The 19,020-nt window shown below is 33.9% G+C and overlaps 1 protein-coding gene and 1 long non-coding RNA gene across 3 annotated transcripts; one reads left to right on the top strand and one right to left on the bottom strand.

Moving 5' to 3' along the window:
• Positions 1-1,777: 1,777 nt before the first annotated feature.
• LOC120578127 (uncharacterized) lies at positions 1,778-3,094 on the bottom strand. Of its 2 annotated transcripts, XR_005644066.1 has the most exons (3): positions 2,896-3,094; positions 2,707-2,800; positions 1,778-2,219 (listed from the first exon to the last, which is right to left on the bottom strand). It is a non-coding gene; the product is annotated as an uncharacterized lncRNA (long non-coding RNA). The 2 variants fall into 2 exon arrangements; XR_005644065.1 differs by having other exon boundaries at positions 2,707-3,093.
• Positions 3,095-4,124: 1,030 nt separating this feature from the next.
• On the top strand, positions 4,125-18,704 carry LOC11437813 (cullin-4). The gene is made up of 17 exons (XM_003593864.4): positions 4,125-4,502; positions 5,727-5,842; positions 5,968-6,314; positions 12,052-12,232; positions 12,701-12,823; positions 12,915-13,202; positions 14,380-14,505; positions 14,656-14,757; positions 14,851-14,904; positions 15,963-16,069; positions 16,152-16,212; positions 16,319-16,450; positions 16,557-16,694; positions 16,799-16,879; positions 17,059-17,139; positions 17,900-17,980; positions 18,324-18,704. The coding sequence occupies exons 1-17, from the start codon at positions 4,256-4,258 to the stop codon at positions 18,435-18,437; spliced, it is 2,379 nt and encodes a 792-aa protein (XP_003593912.1). The 5' UTR covers positions 4,125-4,255; the 3' UTR covers positions 18,438-18,704.
• Positions 18,705-19,020: the final 316 nt, after the last annotated feature.

The raw sequence follows: 19,020 nt of genomic DNA, 5'->3' as shown, positions 1-19,020 counted from the left end.
ATTTTCAAATTTCAATCCACACGAAAATATAAAAATTTAGAAAAAAGAAAGAAACATTTGGCAAACATTATTAATTGTATAAAATAATAATGATAATAAAATAAAGAAGTTGTGTTATGGTATGCGTGTGCATCATATCAATATACCATCAACTAGAGTTGTCAAAGTGATGCCCAGTCTGTTTAAGATTGGCCGAAATGGTATGTAACGGGTAGGGCTGAAAAAACAACGTTTGAACCCATTCCTAATCGGGCTACCCCTTCTAGACCAGCCTACCATATATATATATATATATATATATATATATATATATATGACATTTCAAATGAGAGGACTTTTTAAATGAGAAGGTGAGAGGATGAAACTGTGGCCTTTAGATTATTTAGATGGCTGTGATTTAATTCTCACATTAGTAGGTCACGTGACACTAATTTGCTAAGCAATTAAACAAAACATGTGCTTCCCTCACAACGTTTCTTATTCCATCTTCTTCCCTTCATTCAACGTAAAACCTTTCTCTTTATGCAGAAACATCACTACTTCTTCCGACCAAATACAACCAAACGTTGCACTCCATGGATAAAGATACATCAATTTGATTCGGACAACTTGCACTTCTATTGAATTACGTTCATCATTCTTCATGGACAAAGATACATCAACTTCTTTTCAAATTCCTCAGGTATATTATAATTAGTATGGCTTAAATTCATTTGCCATCTAACTATTAATCATATTCAACTATCGATCCCTAAAATATATCTTTTTTCTATGAAGTTTCATTTGCCTTGTTATATCTCCTCATATTCAACTATTGAGTTATGTAACTTTTTTTTCTTTTCATGGGATGATATTGGGTTTATATATGGGTGTGTATTAGCTGTTTTTTTTTTCTTTCTATTTTCTTGTTGGTTTTATTGCTGTTCAATGGTGGGTTTGGCATGCGGTGAGTATGTGCATCATGACAGCCGCAACTGTCCCCAAAGATCATCTCCATAATTTTGGTAAAAAGTCCCTTTCAAAATGTACTTATTTTGATCTTTTTTGTGCTCATGTTTATGGTGCACTTGTTTTGATCTTTTTGTGCTCATATTTTTACTTGATGTTTTTAGGATTGGAAGAATGGCATAGAAGAAGGATGAAGGAAGTTAGACAAACCAGATGAATAACATAGAAGAATGAATGACACTTCCTGTTCTTTATGATATGATTTGAAAGTTTAGTTTTGTGATCATGCTGGCATATTTTTGTATCAATAACTTAAAATTGTAATGCATAATTTCAATTTGTGATCATGCTAGCTTATTTTGTATCAGTAACTTATTTTGGTGAATGCAGAATTTTAATTTTTATCAGTAACTTATTTTGGTGAATGCAAAATTTCAGTTACCAAGTATCACTCCTGTTATTATGATGTGCCTACTTTTATGCAGCTCATAACAAAATGCCTATTTTTATGTCAAAATGAACTAGAATAAAATAACAGCATTTTGGTGTGTTTTGGTGGCTGACAGTTTTGCAGTTTTATCAGCAGTTGTGCTGTTTTCTGCTATGTATCAGCAGCTGTATTTTGTTCCACAGTCATGTTTCATTCCTGTTTTTGTGCCACTGTCAACTAGAAAGTATAACCAACAAAATATAATGTCAAATTTATTTCGTTCCATTAACTATAATGTCGTGTAAATGGCCTTATGGTCTCCAAAGTATAACCAACAATGAATACCAATTTTATTTCATTTAGTATATAATTTGCTTTACAATGCAAATGTGAATCACATCAATACAAATGTGAATTACATCACAAATACACAAAATAGAAATTACATTTGATGTTGCAAAAAGAGTACAATTAAGGAGGGCCTTAAAATAAAGGGCGCCTCTCCACCAAAATCAAAACTCAACGATAAAAACCCCTGGAAACCTGCTACCTTAACATAACAGAAACCAAAATAGCAATAAAAGCTATCCAGAAGCAACTTCAAAACACGCTAGCAAGCCTCCCAAACACAACACCAAACCGCAACTGCAGTGGCATCACTGAAAAACTGCAACTCTGCATAGGACTGTTGTCAAACACAGTAGCACATAAAATCTATTTTTTTTTCTTATTCTTCAAGTTCGTATTCTCTGTTTGTTGTCTGACATATAAATTTCCTTGAGAAGCATCCATGTTTGACCATTTCTCACATTGTCATCATCTTATCCACTGGAAATTGAACCTAAATCCACATAAATTCAAAAAGTAGTTAATATTTTTTTTGAATGATATTGAATCAGTATAACAAAAATCAAGCAGAAATCAAGCATTTTACTCCCTCTATCTCTAATTATAAAACCTTTCTAATAAAATTAGGCAACAACAAGTACATACATTACAACTAGCTAGTTAATTCCTCTTTAACATTAACAAAAAGGGACTCCCACAAGCAGAAGCAGTGCTGAAACTTACTCAGATGAGCATGACAAAGTTGCAAATGTATACTTGAATGACACACAGAAAATACATGTGTTGCTTTGGTGAATAATTTAATTCGGAAAATGAAGAATGAAAAGCACTTAATAAATCACAACTTTCAAATTCAATATTGTCCACACCACAATCTATGTCTACTAAAAGAAGTACATATAATGGGAGAGGAATGTTCCTTTTAACAAGAAGAAAATGTATGCTCCATTCACGCAGTTCATGCTAACATGAGAACTTACGGAGTCAATAGCTGTACGGAAAGGAGAACCATCAGTGACAAGAGTGTATATAAAGGTTCCAAGCATAACAACACCCAAAATGCTGAAAAGGATTCTTAAAGTCGCAACAACAAAACAAGATGTAAAAAATTGGGGTATTGAATTAAATTGGGAAAAATGTGAATCAAATTAGGGTGAACAATTTCCAACCTGTTAATAACCGAAATTGAGAAGTGGTTGTCGAGATATCGTCGGAACTAAGAAGTGGTTGTGGAGATATCGCCGGAATGACCGTTTTCGGAGTAGAACAATGACTAAAGAAAGAATGGTGCTGAAACGATGAAGAAAGGAGAATTTTCAGAAATCGCGTGAGGTGAAAGAAAGCAACGCGCGTGAAATTGATGAAAAGAGAGTCATGTGACTCATTAAACCTCTATTTTAATCACAACCATCTTACTAATTCAATGGTCACAGTTTCACCCTCTCACACTCTCATTTAAAAAGTCCTCTCACAAAAAATATATGTGTATATATATATATATATATTTTGTATTTTCTACTTAGATTTGTAAAAATAAAATAAATAAACACCGTAGTTTTTTTTAGTAAAAAATTCATAATAACATCATAAAAAGAAAAGTTGTAACATCTTTCTAACTTACAACACAAATATACTCCATGATAGTTGTTGATCAAATAAATCAACCAAAAATGGCATATATGCTGTTTAATCACCCATATATGTATATAAAATTGAAAATATAGTCCCTATCTTTATCCAAGTGATTTTGTTTTCCTATATGCCAAAATATGCCATTTATAATTGTCACGTATACTTACAAGTTTTTCACAAGTCCATATGAAATCACTTGTCATAATTTAATGAGTTGATCACAAACAATGAAGTTTCAAATGAAACGTAACACAACTTCAATTGAATTTGAGTTAGCATCTGCAATTGCAAGTCATATGTACAATGGTTACTCCGTTTTCTTTTTAATGTTCATTTTTCATTTATATGGACTACCCATGCGTCATATGGTATATTATGCATTTTAAACGAGTTTATACGAATCAAGTTAGGAAACCTTGAAACAATTTATTTAGGTTGGAATTTTAAAGCTTGAACCTTATGTTTTAGCGAGTTTAATGGATAAGCTCATACGAGCTAGTCCATTTTGACATTTTTAGAAATCCATTTTAACATATTTACCATCAATCTTTTTTATTTTTATTTTTATAAATACTTAGGATCAACATAAAACTCATTTGATGAGGCGGTGATACCAATCTTTTCAATGATCTCTTCTATTTTAACTAAGATATCGGTCTTAAATTCGATTTAAGCAAACATTTATGAAGAGTTTGACATTCATTTAAAATAAAAATTAATGAGATTAAAAAAAACCAATATACCTCATTTCATTTTTTGACCAATATACCATCATCCAAACGCTCGATCTGAGCTTTTGTTTGGTTACTCACAGAGAGAGAGAGAGAGAAAACGAAAATACAATGGTGTGTTGAGAGAGATAGATAGAGAGTTCGTGAGTGGAGTTTCATTCATTTCATGTCTCTCCCTACAAAACGTTCTAGCGGCGCTACTTCATCTTCATCTTCTCCTTCAACCTCTATGAAAAAAGCTAAATCTTCTTCAACCTTCGACGACGTCGTTTTCGACTCTTCTATGGACGACGATCTCAAACCTACCGACCTTCCTCGCGGCGGCGCCGCCTCTAATATGGCTGCTAATCTCGCTCGCAAAAAAGCTACTCCTCCTCAACCTGCTAAGAAGCTTCTCATCAGGCTCCACAAAGGTCATTTCTCACTCTCTCTCGCGTTCTTCAATTTTCAGGGTTTTTCTTTCTTTTTAGCTTAATTCTTTCAGTTAATCATTGAATTTTTGATCCTATTTGATGTAATTAAGCTTTAATTGCGGTTTTGGATTGCTAATTTGTTCATAATCTGCTTAATTAGATTCTTCACACGTTTTAGTGCTTGTAAGATTTTCGATTTTTCATTTCTGTTTAGCTGATGTAATTAAGGTTTAATTGCGGTTTTCGATTACTAATTTGTTCACAAACTGATTTGTTATTTATTTCACTTTTTAGAGTAGTTGCAGGATTTTAGAGTGTGGAAATGAGATCTATGAGTGAGGGTTTTAGTTTTGAAGACTTAGTGTAGCTAGAAAGAGTTATTGAATTAGAGATTGCGTGTTTTATTTTTTTTTTCCATTTTTTTTTTATCTTTGTAGAGGTTGATTTTGTTTTTTAGATGATGCTGAATGAGTAGAGTGGTGTAAAGGTTGTGATTGTTTTGATGATGATTTGAATTTTGAAATATGACGTGAGTTAGGTGTTGATATCTATTGTCGGTTCCGTTTTTTATTTTTCTAGAGAATGGTTCTGGTTTTTAGATGCTGCTGAATGAGTAGACTTGTGTGAAGGTTGTCATTGTGTAAAGCTAGATATATTTTGACAAGAATTTGAATTATGAAGTGAGTTCGGGGTTGATATCTGTTGTAGGTTCCATTTTTTATTTTTCTAGAGGATGATTATGTTTTTTCGATGCTGCTGAATGAGTAGTACTGTGATTGGGTAAAGCTAGGTATATTATGATGATGATTTTTGAATTACGAAGTGAATTCGGTGTTGATATCTATGGTCAGTTTCGTCTGATATATTGTAGGTTGTATATTTGTTGCAATTCTAAAATTGTGATTGTAGGTTGAGCTGATATTAAGCTCTTATTGGATGGGATTTAATTTTGAGATGTTTTTATTTCATTATTTTTATCTAGAATCTGTACCTGACCGAACCTTTTGTGCGATTATGTTGAGTTTGTTTGCCCATAGAGTATGGTAGTAAAGTCAGTTTATTTTACTGTTTTGGAAATGGAATGTATTTCTAGTTCCTGTGTTGTTTTAAAAATCCATTCATGCTGCAGTATCATAAATCAAATCAATTTTTTTTCTTCTTATGAATAGAATGGCTACTAAATTCGTTTTTTTTTTTTTGAACTTTCCTGTTTTCATTTTGTAGGCAACCCAACAGTGCCCAGTAATTTTGAAGACAAGACATGGGCAATTTTAAAGTCTGCTATATGTGCTATATTTTTGAAGCAACCCGACTCCTGCGACTTGGAGAAGCTTTATCAGGTAATCATTGAATTTTACTAATTCTTATTTTATGATTTTGGTAATAATGTGGTTTATTTAGCCTTGTTAATATTTATCGTGAATTGATTTATGGGAATTTCATGGTAAACTCATAATCTCCACAGGCCGTCAATGATCTTTGCATTCATAAAATGGGTGGGAATCTTTATCAACGAATTGAAAAGGAGTGTGAAGTACACATATCTGCAGCACTGCAGTCTTTGGTTGGACAAAGCCCGGATTTGATTGTATTTCTATCTCTAGTCGAGAGATGTTGGCAGGATCTCTGTGACCAAATGTTGATGATTCGTGGTATAGCCTTGTTTCTGGATAGGACATATGTGAAACAATCACCAAATATACGGTCAATATGGGACATGGGCCTTCAAATTTTCCGAAAACATCTTTCACTGTCTCCTGAAGTTCAACACAAAACTGTTACTGGTCTTTTACGAATGATTGACAGTGAAAGGTAAAACCAATATTCGCGATCTTACTTCTGATTTTGAAAATGACTGGTAGACCTTTATATATATGCATATATTATTGATCGAATGTTCCATACTTCAATTCATGAATGTATGGATCGTTGGTGGGTTGGGAGAGTGTGTGGCACTTCTTATTGATTTTATCTTGGTTTTTATGTTTCTGCCCAAACTCCTTTTCAGATTATTTATTTTTTATTTTTTTTGTATATATGCGATGCACACATGCAAAATATACTTGCTAATAATGATATCATTGACCACGATAGCATCATTCTCCAATGTAAAATAAAATTACTGATTTGTTTTCTTTTTAGAGTTAGAGCTAAGCACAAACCCCCTTCCTTTATATTTTATATCTTTTCAGTTAGAACTGTAAGTTGTTTTGAACTAAGGGTGAAACTCTTACTTATTTGTTCACCAGGAAAAATATTATTCAGACTTGTGTTTGTGTAATGGCTATACAGTTCCATGGGAGTGGTCATTTAGTTTTTAGGTTAGCAGAATGACCCAGGGTGGCCACTTTTGCTTTTTATTTCCATAAGCAAGGGATAATACCTTATTATACATGAATTTCAGGATTGTAGAGGTCTAGAGGGGGTTAAAATGGGATTTTTGCTGCCATGATCTTTGAAACATGGAGACATGTGTTCGACAGTGACACTGGTGTGACATGTGTTAGATGCTCCTTACTAAGTTTCCATTTGATCATTTTACTGACAGTCATGTGGCTTGACACTTGAAGTGTATGACTTATAAAAAAATCATTTTATTATTTAGAGAAGTAATCCCTAAAGTATAAAGAAGTTAAAAAAAATAGTTAAAATCGGAAACGTGTTGAGAAAAATCTCCAAGGCACTTTATTTGGAAATGTCACCAGTCCACTCACCACTTTCTATGTTTATCCTTGTACATCCACACATGTATTAATTCGAAGGGTATCAATCAAGTAGGAATGTGAAATGAGGTAATCTTGACAGTACAATCACATGATCAATATTAACTTTTTTAATGCTCTCAACTTATATATCCATGGTACATCCTTTTTATAGATGATATAGTCTTAGTTGGAGAGTTGAGAGAAGAGAAAGATGACAAGTCGGAAATGACACACAGCCTTGAGAACACGCGGGTTTTGCCCAAGTAGAAGTAAAAAGAGTGTATGGAGTCCAAGTTTAGCAAGACAAAAACAAATTATAATGTATAGATGAAATTAGTGAACATACAATATCAGAAGTCTCAGATTTAAAGTACCCTAGGTCTAACATACAAGGTGACATGAAGATAAATAGAGCTGTCTTCCATATAATTCAAGGTGGGTGAAATGGAAGAATGTTTCAGGTGTCATGTGATAGAAAAATACCACTCAAGTTTAAAGGATAATTGCCAGTACCTGATGTAGAGAACATGCATTTTGAACATGTATGGAGAAGATATGTTGAAGCTCTGTAAGGAGAGTAGAACAAATTGAGGGTAGTCCAATAGTTAAGAGATAGAGGAGACCAAGAAAAATAGAGTATATAGACCAAACCATCAACAAATATTTAAAGGTATATGGTCTAACTTTGGACCTAATACATGGCAGGACTTAATGGTATATGATCCATGTAGCCGACCCCACTATTTTGGAAAAGACTTGGTTATTGCTGCACATATATTTGTATGTAACGACTATTTATTTATTTGTGTCTATATGTCTATATGCATGCGGGTCTTGCTAATTAGTACCCTAAGGGCAATGGTTAAGAAATCAAGAGAGAAAAATTATTTATGAAAAAAACCAAACATTGGTAGCTTATGAAAATGGCTTACAACTTACACGACAGCAGTTTAACTACATTCCACCTTTTATTATAGAAATAGCTTTATGCATATGATGATATGACAAACTCTTACTCAGTAGGCGCTTAATTAAGATGTTACCCGAGCACACTCTTAATCCTAACGTCTCTCCAGTTCTTCATAATTGATTTCATTGCCCCCTACATTACAAAAAAAATCATATTAATCTCGGTAAATTTACAAAAGATAATGCTGTGTACTTTGAGTTTCATCCTAACCATTATCTTGTGAAATCTTCTATCTTAGGCTTCAAATGAAGTTTAGATGTTATCTTGTATGAGTTTCCAAGCCGTCAGCGTCAGCCTCTATCACTATCAAATTCGGTTTCTTCTGTTTTTCCTATTGGAAATACACTACTTCTACTCACTATGTACTTAAATATGTTGATCCTAGTTTCTTCACATGGTATCTCAGGTTTGGACATTCCAAACACATTATCTTTCAGAAATGTGATATACCGTTTTCAAAAGATTTTACTGAATTCTTCTGCTTGTTGTGTTGGTAAATTACATAGATCACCTTCATCCCTTCTTCAGGTGTTTGATGAACCTGTTTTCTACCCATAAGACCATACAACACTCACAAACTAGACTTCTGCTCCCATGAATGCATTATGGTGGGTTATTTTGTCTCTCATAAAGACTACATACTACAAGTGTTCTCCTAATTTTGTCAGTGTCCGACATGACGCCAACTCCTATGAATGCCGACACCTATGAATACACTGAATTATAATATTTTCTCAAATTATTATCGGTGTCCATGTCTGTGTCCGTGTTTCATAGATGTTTATTCAAGGGATCTAATTTCCGATGAGAATAGATTCCCTTACGAAGAGCTGTTTCCTTCAAATGCAGCATCTTATACACCTACTGTCCTAGAGATGTCCTTTCAAAATCCCGTGGTCCCCCAAAGCATCTCACTATGTCTATGGTGTGGGACTTAGCACCAGAGGGAGAAGATGGCATCAGTGAAGGCTGACTTACTTACTGATTAGGATGATTTTATACTTTTAGTTAGGATTTGCTGATTTGTATACTTTATCTTTTTCAAAATTTGAATCATTTATGATTTCTGTTTAGATAAAATTCCGTTGCATACAATCTTTATCAGATGACATAATTGTAAGTAATTGCTAGTTATGATCTTATCAATTAGGATCCCTTTCTTATATTTAACCTGTTAAAAGGCAGACTTCAATTGGAAAGAATAATCAAGAATTATTTTTAGAATTAAAAAAAATCTGTGTTAGTCTAGGAGGGGGACCCGTTCAAGGATGATATACTTCTTACTTTCCCTATAGATTTCAAGGAGTCTTCCGAGTCTTGGCCTGTCACTCAATCCTACACGAAGATTCATAATAGTCTAATGTCCATTCCTCACACTCAGTGCATCACATCCTCTCAACCATCCTTACGTATTTATCCCATCCAACTTTTTCATCCATCTCTGTTACTAACTCGTGGCAGTTAATTTTTGTCCAAACCTTATCTCTCTTGGCAGTCCAGCAAGAAAACGTTAGTGGCGTGTTCTAGCACAGAGGCAGAGTACAGAACCTGGAGTTCTGTTCTTTACTTCTATATTTTTGTGATAACCACAGTGCAGCTGCCTTGGCTCATAATCCACTATCCAGTTTTACATTTATGCACTAAGCATATACCAGACCTCTTCTTTTTTAGTGAGAATGTGCTTAATTGACAACTCACTGTTCTACACATTCGTGCACAGATTGCTGAAGAAGGTTCTACCCGCTTCCAGATTTCTTAATATTTCTGGACAAGCTCAGTGTGCTTGAGCTTCATATGGTTTCTCACCCACATTGAGCTTGCGCGGAGGCATATGATCATAAAAATTTGGTTATGACAGTAACTGCAGTTTTACTTGTTATGGCAGAATCTGTGTGTAAGAGATTGATTGTAATAGAGTTACAGAGTCCATACAAGAATTCAGTTTTCATCAGAAATATTTCTCCCCCCTCTCTCTACTCTGGACCTTTGAGACTTAATATTGTCTGTCATTTACTCCCTCTGTTTTAAAAGGAGTGTCGTTTAAGGTTTGTCCACACAAGTTAAGAAATGAAATAATGATGTCAAAAGTCATGACAATTTTACTAAACTAGCCTTATTTACTATTGGTGTAATGCTTTGGAAGTAATGTACACTCAATTAATTAGAGGGTACAGTTGGAAGTAAAATCATATTTCTACATTGAAAAGCGCAGGTGACATTCATTTTAAAACAATTTTTTTTGGCGAAAACGACACTCATTTTAAAACGGAGGGAGTATTATTTATTATTCACAACACGCAAAACATATCATTCCAACTTACTCCTTGCAATTTTTTTTTTTTTATACTATTATTTCTTGGTGTGAAGCTCCATATTTTATCTTAATTTCTTTTTTTGGTACATGAATTTTGTCAATTAGTATGCAGTTATTGGTTTATTGTACGGACCAACAATGTGTAGTAACCTATGTTGAACAACAATGTGTATAACCTATGTAATCTGTTCAACTGAGCTTCTGGTCACAGTGCATTGGGTAATTCAACTTATGTTTATTTCTTTTTTTAATCTTTTGTAGTTTTTCGTATGTTTAGTATATAGATTTTTGGTTTTTATTGACATCTTTTGCATAATATAAGGCCTTGTATTCTTACTGGAATTTAATTTCCTCATTTAGTTTTGGAATGCATATCGGTAAATCCAAATTTTAGGAAACAAAGATATGTGCCGACAACTTGTACTTTTAACTAACCTCACGAGGATAGTTTGTTTTCCCGTGCCTATCCTGGTCTAAGTGAATATCAATCATCAAACTGATGAACGAGCATGTCCTGAGTGTCAATGATAACTGGATATATAATATTCATAGAAGGGATTGTAGTTTTTTTCTTAATATTCATATGGAGTCATACAATGCTAATATGTAAGGGCAAAGTTGTTTAGGAAACACCAACTGATCTGTGCTACAACTTAGGAAAATACAAAAGGAGAAAAATAAGCAATGAAAAACTAGAATTTTATTCTGATCTTAATTAGACAATTCAAATCTTATTTTAATTCTAACCAATCTTCTCAACTCCCCTAAGATTTTTTTACAAGATGCTTGCAATTTTACCGGTGAAAAATATATTGGTATTAGAGCTGTTGTTGTCAGTGGGTCTTGTACAAAGCATGATCTAGTTAACAATATTGACTTGAAAGGTGTAAATCCAAGGATGTATATGCGTAGTTTTACTGCTGTTAACTTGTAGAATATATTGGCATTGGAGCTGTTGTTAGTGGGTGGGGGTACAATGGATAATTTAGTGAACATTATTGGCTTGAATGGTCTAAATCTAAGGATCCATGGAGTTGGGGGAACCAGTCTTCCTGTTATTGGAATGAGTCTATACCACAGAGGTCTTTTTCAATGGTTGGCACCTTCATGCCAGGAACTTAGATACCTTCGTCTCAGATCATCATTTCTCTAAATCTAAGGATCCATGGAGTTGGGGGAACCAGTCTTCCTGTTATTGGAATGAGTCTATACCACAGAGGTCTTTTTCAATGGTTGGCACCTTCATGCCAGGAACTTAGATACCTTCGTCTCAGATCATCATTTCTCTAAATCTAAGGATCCATGGAGTTGGGGGAACCAGTCTTCCTGTTATTGGAATGAGTCTATACCACAGAGGTCTTTTTCAATGGTTGGCACCTTCATGCCAGGAACTTAGATACCTTCGTCTCAGATCATCATTTGCGATTTTGGACATTAAATTCTTTCTTAATATATGAATTTTAGCTGGTTGATTTTCATATTAGTTTGAATAAAGTCTTCAATTTCATCAACTTGTGATGTAGCTTACCTTACAATTTGTACCTTTGTCTTATTTTCCAGATTAGGTGAAGCAGTGGATAGAACTCTTCTCAACCATCTTTTAAAGATGTTTACTGCTCTGGGTATTTATGCAGAAAGCTTTGAGAAGCCATTCCTTGAATGTACATCTGAATTTTATGCCGCTGAAGGTGTGAAATACATGCAGCAATCAGATGTTCCAGATTACTTGAAGCATGTGGAGGTGCTTACTTTTCTTTATCCCCTTGTATTATTGTCGACATAGAGAAGATGGACAGTTAGAGTAGCAGTCAATTAGTTAAAATAGTTAGGGTACGTAGGTAGAAGGGTTATCATGTATAAATTGGCGAAATAGGAACAGATGGAGCCATGGAGGCATTTCTTACATTTTTATAGTTGTATGTGAAAGGAGAGATCCTTTGGAGGAGAAACCCGGCAGTTTCTTTCAGTTTTCAGTAGTACATTCTATTCTTCTGATTCTGTCCTTACATTTCAATTTCTCGGGTTCCTAACGGTTATCTTCTTAACTGAAGTTATTTTTATGATTGATTGACAGATGGATCATGCAACCATATGAGAATTTTATCTGATATTCTGACCTTAAATATTATCCCTTTTTTATATTCAATCCTTCCAGTGTCCCACATTGTATACTTACTGTAGGGATGTTTTTGGGTACTCATTTTTTCAGACAAGATTGCAAGAGGAACATGAAAGATGTTTGATCTACTTGGATGCAAGTACTAAGAAGCCATTAATAACAACAACAGAAAAACAACTTCTTGAACGTCATATACCTGCCATTCTTGATAAGGTTTTGCTTACCACTAGCCTCTTGGCTATCATCTAGTGATTCCTTTTCTCTAAAATTTTCCTTGTTGCTTCAATTTTATTTCATGTTATAGGGTTTCTCTATGCTTATGGATGGAAATCGTATTGAAGACCTTCAAAGAATGCACTTGCTCTTTTCTAGGGTCAATGCCCTTGAGTCATTGAGGCAGGCCATTAGTTCATACATCAGGAGAACTGGACAGGGCATTGTTATGGATGAGGAGAAAGATAAAGACATGGTTCAATCCCTTCTTGAATTTAAGGCTGCTCTTGACACAACATGGGAAGAAAGCTTTGCAAAGAATGAAGCATTCAGTAACACCATTAAAGACGCATTTGAGCATCTTATCAATCTCCGTCAGGTACTCACTATTTTGCTGTGGTTTTGCTATATCTGTTGGTCGGTTTCCATAGAGAAATTTTAGAAATATCTTAAAGATTGAAAGCTCCTGCCAATATGTTTTGGGTCAACTCATCTGGTACCTTGTCTGCAACAGCCTTTCCCCCCCTTTCGTATCTGATTTTCATTTCGATGAACTCGGTGCCAAAAAAGAAACCTTAGTTTGCCACATGTAGACTGGAGAATGGGAAAGCCTACATTCAAATCTTTAATTAAAATGTTGGGTTAAATAAGTTTTTGGTCCCTATAAATATAGTGAATTTCGTTTTTACTCATAAAAAAAAAGTGACATGTTAAGAAATAAGAAACATTAGAAGAATTCTTTTATATAAATTAGAATTTTTTAACATGTAATGAATTAAATATGAATTTTTTTAAATGTCAAAATTTCAAAATTGAAGTAGTGAAAATTTGGACCTAAAAATAAAATTTTGACCTTATATTTTGTGGATGAACTTTTTATAATGTTGTAAACAAGTCTATAAAAAAAAAAATCATTCAAAAATTTAAAATTTAAGCATAATTGAACAAATTTTAATTTAACAGGGCCTAAAACTATGTGCTGAAATTTTTTACAGGGACCAAAACATGTAAATTTTTTTATGAGGACTATAATCAAAATGGACTATATTTGTAGGGACCAAAAACTTATTTAACCCTAAAATGTTTTATGAATACTACGACTTGTTATAAAATACCGCTGATAACAACTATACTTTTTAGATAATCAAACATTGCAAACAGCAAGATATTGGCATATTGAAGTCAAACAACTTGATATGTACCCAACACATCAGTCCTTAAAAAAAAATATACCTAACACATCAAGTTTCTTGCTGCTGCATGTCAGGCATCATCCTGTAAAATGTCCAATGTGTGTCCTCTTCGTTGAACTCTTGTATTTCCATCCTTTCTTCCAACACATTAACCCTATCTGTCATATTTGTCATTTTTTGAATTCACACAGCCCTACTAAAATCTGGCAGGTCAGACTGTCGAAGAATATTACAGAATATCCAATAAAAACAACTTATTTTCTTGCGTACTTTTGTTATTATATATCTGCCAGTGGTTGATAATTTAGCATCCTTATGTGTGTGATTTGCAGTCAACTGACTGTTATTTTTTTTACATGGCAGAACCGACCTGCAGAGTTGATTGCCAAGTTTTTGGATGATAAACTTCGTGCGGGTAATAAGGGTACTTCAGAAGAGGAATTAGAGGGCACGCTTGATAAAGTCCTGGTTTTATTCAGGTTCATTCAGGTAAGCACAATGTTTCATTGTGGAGCAGCTAACCAATTACATCTTGTTTTCTGTATTATTTATTCATGTTTGTGGTGATATCATGCATTTCTACTTATTTTTTTCATCCATACTGATAATGGCAAGATTACTTGACGTTTTTTTGTAAAGGGCAAGGATGTGTTTGAGGCATTTTATAAGAAAGATCTTGCTAAAAGATTACTCTTAGGAAAGAGTGCTTCAATTGACGCGGAGAAATCCATGATCTCCAAGGTGAAGGCTCATTTTTCCATTTAACATCTTAAATAAATAGATGGTTCCTCAGCAAGTTTTTACTAACATGGCAATTTCCTTTCATCGATGCAGTTGAAGACCGAGTGTGGTAGCCAGTTTACAAACAAGCTGGAAGGAATGTTTAAGGTATGCATATCTTTGGATCAGTTTATAACTTTTGAGACATTTTATTCAGCTTCTGGTTGGCATGCACTGGATTGAAATCATCTACACCAGCCTCAGTTTTTTCCCATGTCTTTTTCTTTGGGAGTTCTAACCTGGTTAGAGATTATATTTTATGGCCTTCGGTCACATTTAAGATTCAGCTGTGAGGTTGAACTTGGATTTTGAATAATGAAGTTTTTCAGCCATATAAAATGTTTTTGCTATACAATTTATTTGCATTTATATAAAGAGGCGATAAACAATATTGGACATTGCTTTTAAAGAAGGAAAGTTACTCTTCCCCCAGTGTAGACTTCTGTTCTGTATGTGTTTTAAAATCTATGACATAGCATCTTTATGCATCAACTATGAAATTGATTTACCTGACAGCCATATCAAATGACCTTTCACTTGTATTTTGACGATGGTGAACACGTAGGAATTTGGCATTTTTTCATGGATTGAAGTTCGTATATCATTTGCTTGGGTTTTATAGTCTCGTATAACTACTTTATGAATAACAATTGAAGTAACGCCACCCAATTAGTTAGTTGGGATCAGTTAGTTTTTGGATTCAGTTAGAAAGGTGGGACACAACACTGTATATATACTAAGGGTGAAGTAATAGAGGACAATTATGAGAATTTCAGGAATAGTGTTTGGGAGGGAACCTAGGTCTCAAGTATTTAGAAGGTTGGAAGTTACTATGCTGTATATAGATACTAAAGGTGGTGTAATTGAGGACAATTATTAGAGTTTCAGGAACAGAGTTTGGGAGGGAGTCTAAGACTCAAGTACCTAGAAGGTTGGACATTAGTCTGCTGTGCTTATATTTTGCTCTTACCCTCAGTGGTTGCGTGGTACTCTATTGGTACCACCACATGGTTGGGAAGACTCATCAAAATTACATTCTTTTCTCTAATATTGTAATATTATAATGACAATAATCTAAGAAACTTCATAAATTACTAAAACTTTTATTCATAGTTTTTTTTTTTTTTTTTTTTTTAATAATTATGTTTAAAATCATTTTGATTCAGGACATCGAATTATCAAAAGAAATTAACGAATCCTTCAGACAGTCATCCCAGGCGAGAACAAAACTCCCATCAGGCATTGAAATGAGCGTTCATGTCTTGACAACAGGGTAAGCTATTTGTTTCCCTTTTCTTATCTATTGGCATCAGTAATGTAAACAGAGTCTTATAATAATTCCTTGATGAGTGCAGGTACTGGCCAACATATCCACCCATGGATGTCAGACTTCCTCATGAATTGAATGTTTACCAGGTTAAGCAAAGCCATAAATGAATGATCTTTTAACTGTTTGTAATTGAAATCCTTGATACTTCAAGTGACTTCCTTGACATGGTCCTTTCGTTTATTTCTTCTTCAGGATATTTTTAAAGAGTTCTATCTGAGCAAATACAGTGGAAGGCGTCTCATGTGGCAAAATTCTTTAGGTCACTGTGTCCTAAAGGCAGATTTTCCCAAAGGGAAAAAGGAGTTGGCTGTCTCCCTATTTCAGGTTTGCCTTTCAAAAGCCATTATTATTTTTGTTATAGTTTCATTTGTTTATCTTGTATTGCACACATTTTTCTGGAATTAATTCTGCATATCTGGCTTTGCTCTAGACTGTTGTTTTGATGCAATTCAATGATGCTGAGAAACTAAGCTTTCAAGATATCAAGGATTCTACTGGTATCGAAGACAAGGAACTGAGAAGGACTCTGCAATCACTTGCATGTGGAAAAGTTCGTGTTCTACAAAAGGTTTGTTTGTATCCGTTTTTTAGAATTAATCAGTTCATAATATTTGTTTTTAACAGTCTCCTTCAATTTCTTGATGTTGATTCCGTTTGTTGAACATGCAACAGATGCCAAAGGGTAGAGATGTGGAAGATTATGACTCGTTTGTTTTTAATGACACATTTACCGCCCCTCTCTACCGTATAAAGGTACAATACCCATTTCTTACTACTAAAGGGACTAGATTAACTGATTTCAAACTTTCATTTAAGTTTTAATTGTGATTACCATAGTTTAGCACTTCACAATGATTAGTGTTTGTAGTGGGTGACTCTAAAATTATGACTGAGGTTCTTTTTCAAACTCATTTCGGCGTTGTGGAGTGCAGGTGAATGCAATTCAGTTGAAGGAGACAGTAGAGGAGAATACAAACACCACAGAAAGAGTTTTCCAAGATCGTCAATATCAGGTCATTTTTCTTTTGTCAATAGCTTCCTTCTAGTTTAGACTTCAGAAGACTAGTGGACACAAGAATACAATGCACCTTCAAATTCAAAAGAACCTACTTAGCATGGGGATTATACTCGTAACTTTTTAATGAATTATCAATCTTATACCGATTAGATTTATTTCACAAAAGTATGTCAAATAATAAAATTAATGAGTGGATGTGTTATTGGAAATGAGATGTTAAGATGGATTAGTCGTCATACAAGACAAGAGGATTAGAAATACTATTGTTGGCAAGAAATTTCATCAAGTTGTTATTATGTTAAATTTCATCGTTAAATCTTGTAATATTTTTTTTTTTTTAGGGAATCTTGTAATATATTTAAGGGTTACATGTTTATAATCCATCAAATTTCCTAAAATTTGGTGTTAGTTCCCCTTTTGAAAGTGATTTGTTTTCATCTCGCAAATTATGTTTGCTTCAAGGACCACGAACAACATATTTTAAGTTTTTTGTTTTTGTTTTGAAGGAGCTATTTTTTAAGTTATGTACACAAAATTGGAAAGTATTATTATTGTAATGCAACCAGCAAGGGTGCCTTGGTTGGACATCCTGTTATAAACAATCAATATCATCCAATAATTTTTTTAGTTATCCAAAATGAGTTTTAAATGTCACGTACTATGTAGTGACTAGTTGAAAAAAATAATATTTGTGCTGAGCATCTAATAATGATTATGATCTATAACCTTTTCTTCGTGGCATGGTTTATATGCAGGTCGATGCTGCTATTGTGAGGATAATGAAGACTAGGAAAGTGCTTAGTCACACTCTTCTTATTACTGAACTCTTCCAACAGGTGACATCATTGCTACCTTTAGTTTCTTTAATGCAATTGTAGTCTGTGTGATCCCTAAGTAGTTCCATCACTTCCATATCAAAATAGCGTTGTCTGGTCTTCCGATTGTGCGATATTTATTGTTGTTGCAAAGCTACTTTGCCGAGTTACTACTGATGTCTAATAGTATTCTAAGATATGTTGTGCTGCAACCAAATCTCTACAGCTGCTGCACCTGTTCACTGTTGTCTGGCCTTCTTTCCGTTATGCTTTCTTGCTTGCGCGTGAAAATTTCTGATGTGAACTGTTCTGTGATTGTTAGTATAAATACTGATTTTAGGATTTTGTTTTTTTTTGTGAACAGCTCAAATTTCCTATTAAACCAGCTGATTTGAAGAAAAGGATTGAAAGCCTGATTGACAGAGAATATCTGGAGAGGGACAAGAGCAATCCTCAAGTATACAATTACTTGGCATAGTATATTTACCTCACTTTACATTTCAAAGTTTCTTTTTCTTTTTCTTTTTTTCTTTAAATGACATGGGAGAGGCTTAATGTTTATTCCCAGTCATATATGTACAGTAAAAAGGATCCCACCTCCACCACCTCCTCTTTTTTTTATTTAACTTTTCATTTATCGACAACTGTACTGTTGTAATTGTAAAGCATATTTTTCCTCCTTTGAATGTCCTTTCTTTTTCTTGAAAAATCAAAATTGTTCCAAAAAAGGACCGTGATTCCAGAAGGAGCTCTCTCATATACTGAACATTTTTTTACCTATTTCCCCTACAGCAGTATCATTGTCTTAACCAAAAAACAACCATTGTGAACTAAAGGCTGAACCAAATGCATTTTTCTTCCGTCAGTGCCATCAGCTTTGAATTGTCTTGCATAACTGAAGACGTCCACACTGTTGTAATGTCAGTGTAATGCAAAATAGCAGATTAACAATAATACATTAACATGAAATCTTGACATCACTTATAAGTTATTGAAGAAAAGATTAACCATGATACATTAACTGCGCTACTCAATCACTTATAAAATAAATAAAATAGTTT

The sequence above is a fragment of the Medicago truncatula genome, chromosome 2 (assembly GCF_003473485.1).
Source record: "Medicago truncatula cultivar Jemalong A17 chromosome 2, MtrunA17r5.0-ANR, whole genome shotgun sequence".
NCBI lineage: Eukaryota > Viridiplantae > Streptophyta > Magnoliopsida > Fabales > Fabaceae > Medicago > Medicago truncatula.
This window is presented reverse-complemented; position numbering and strand designations above follow the sequence as displayed.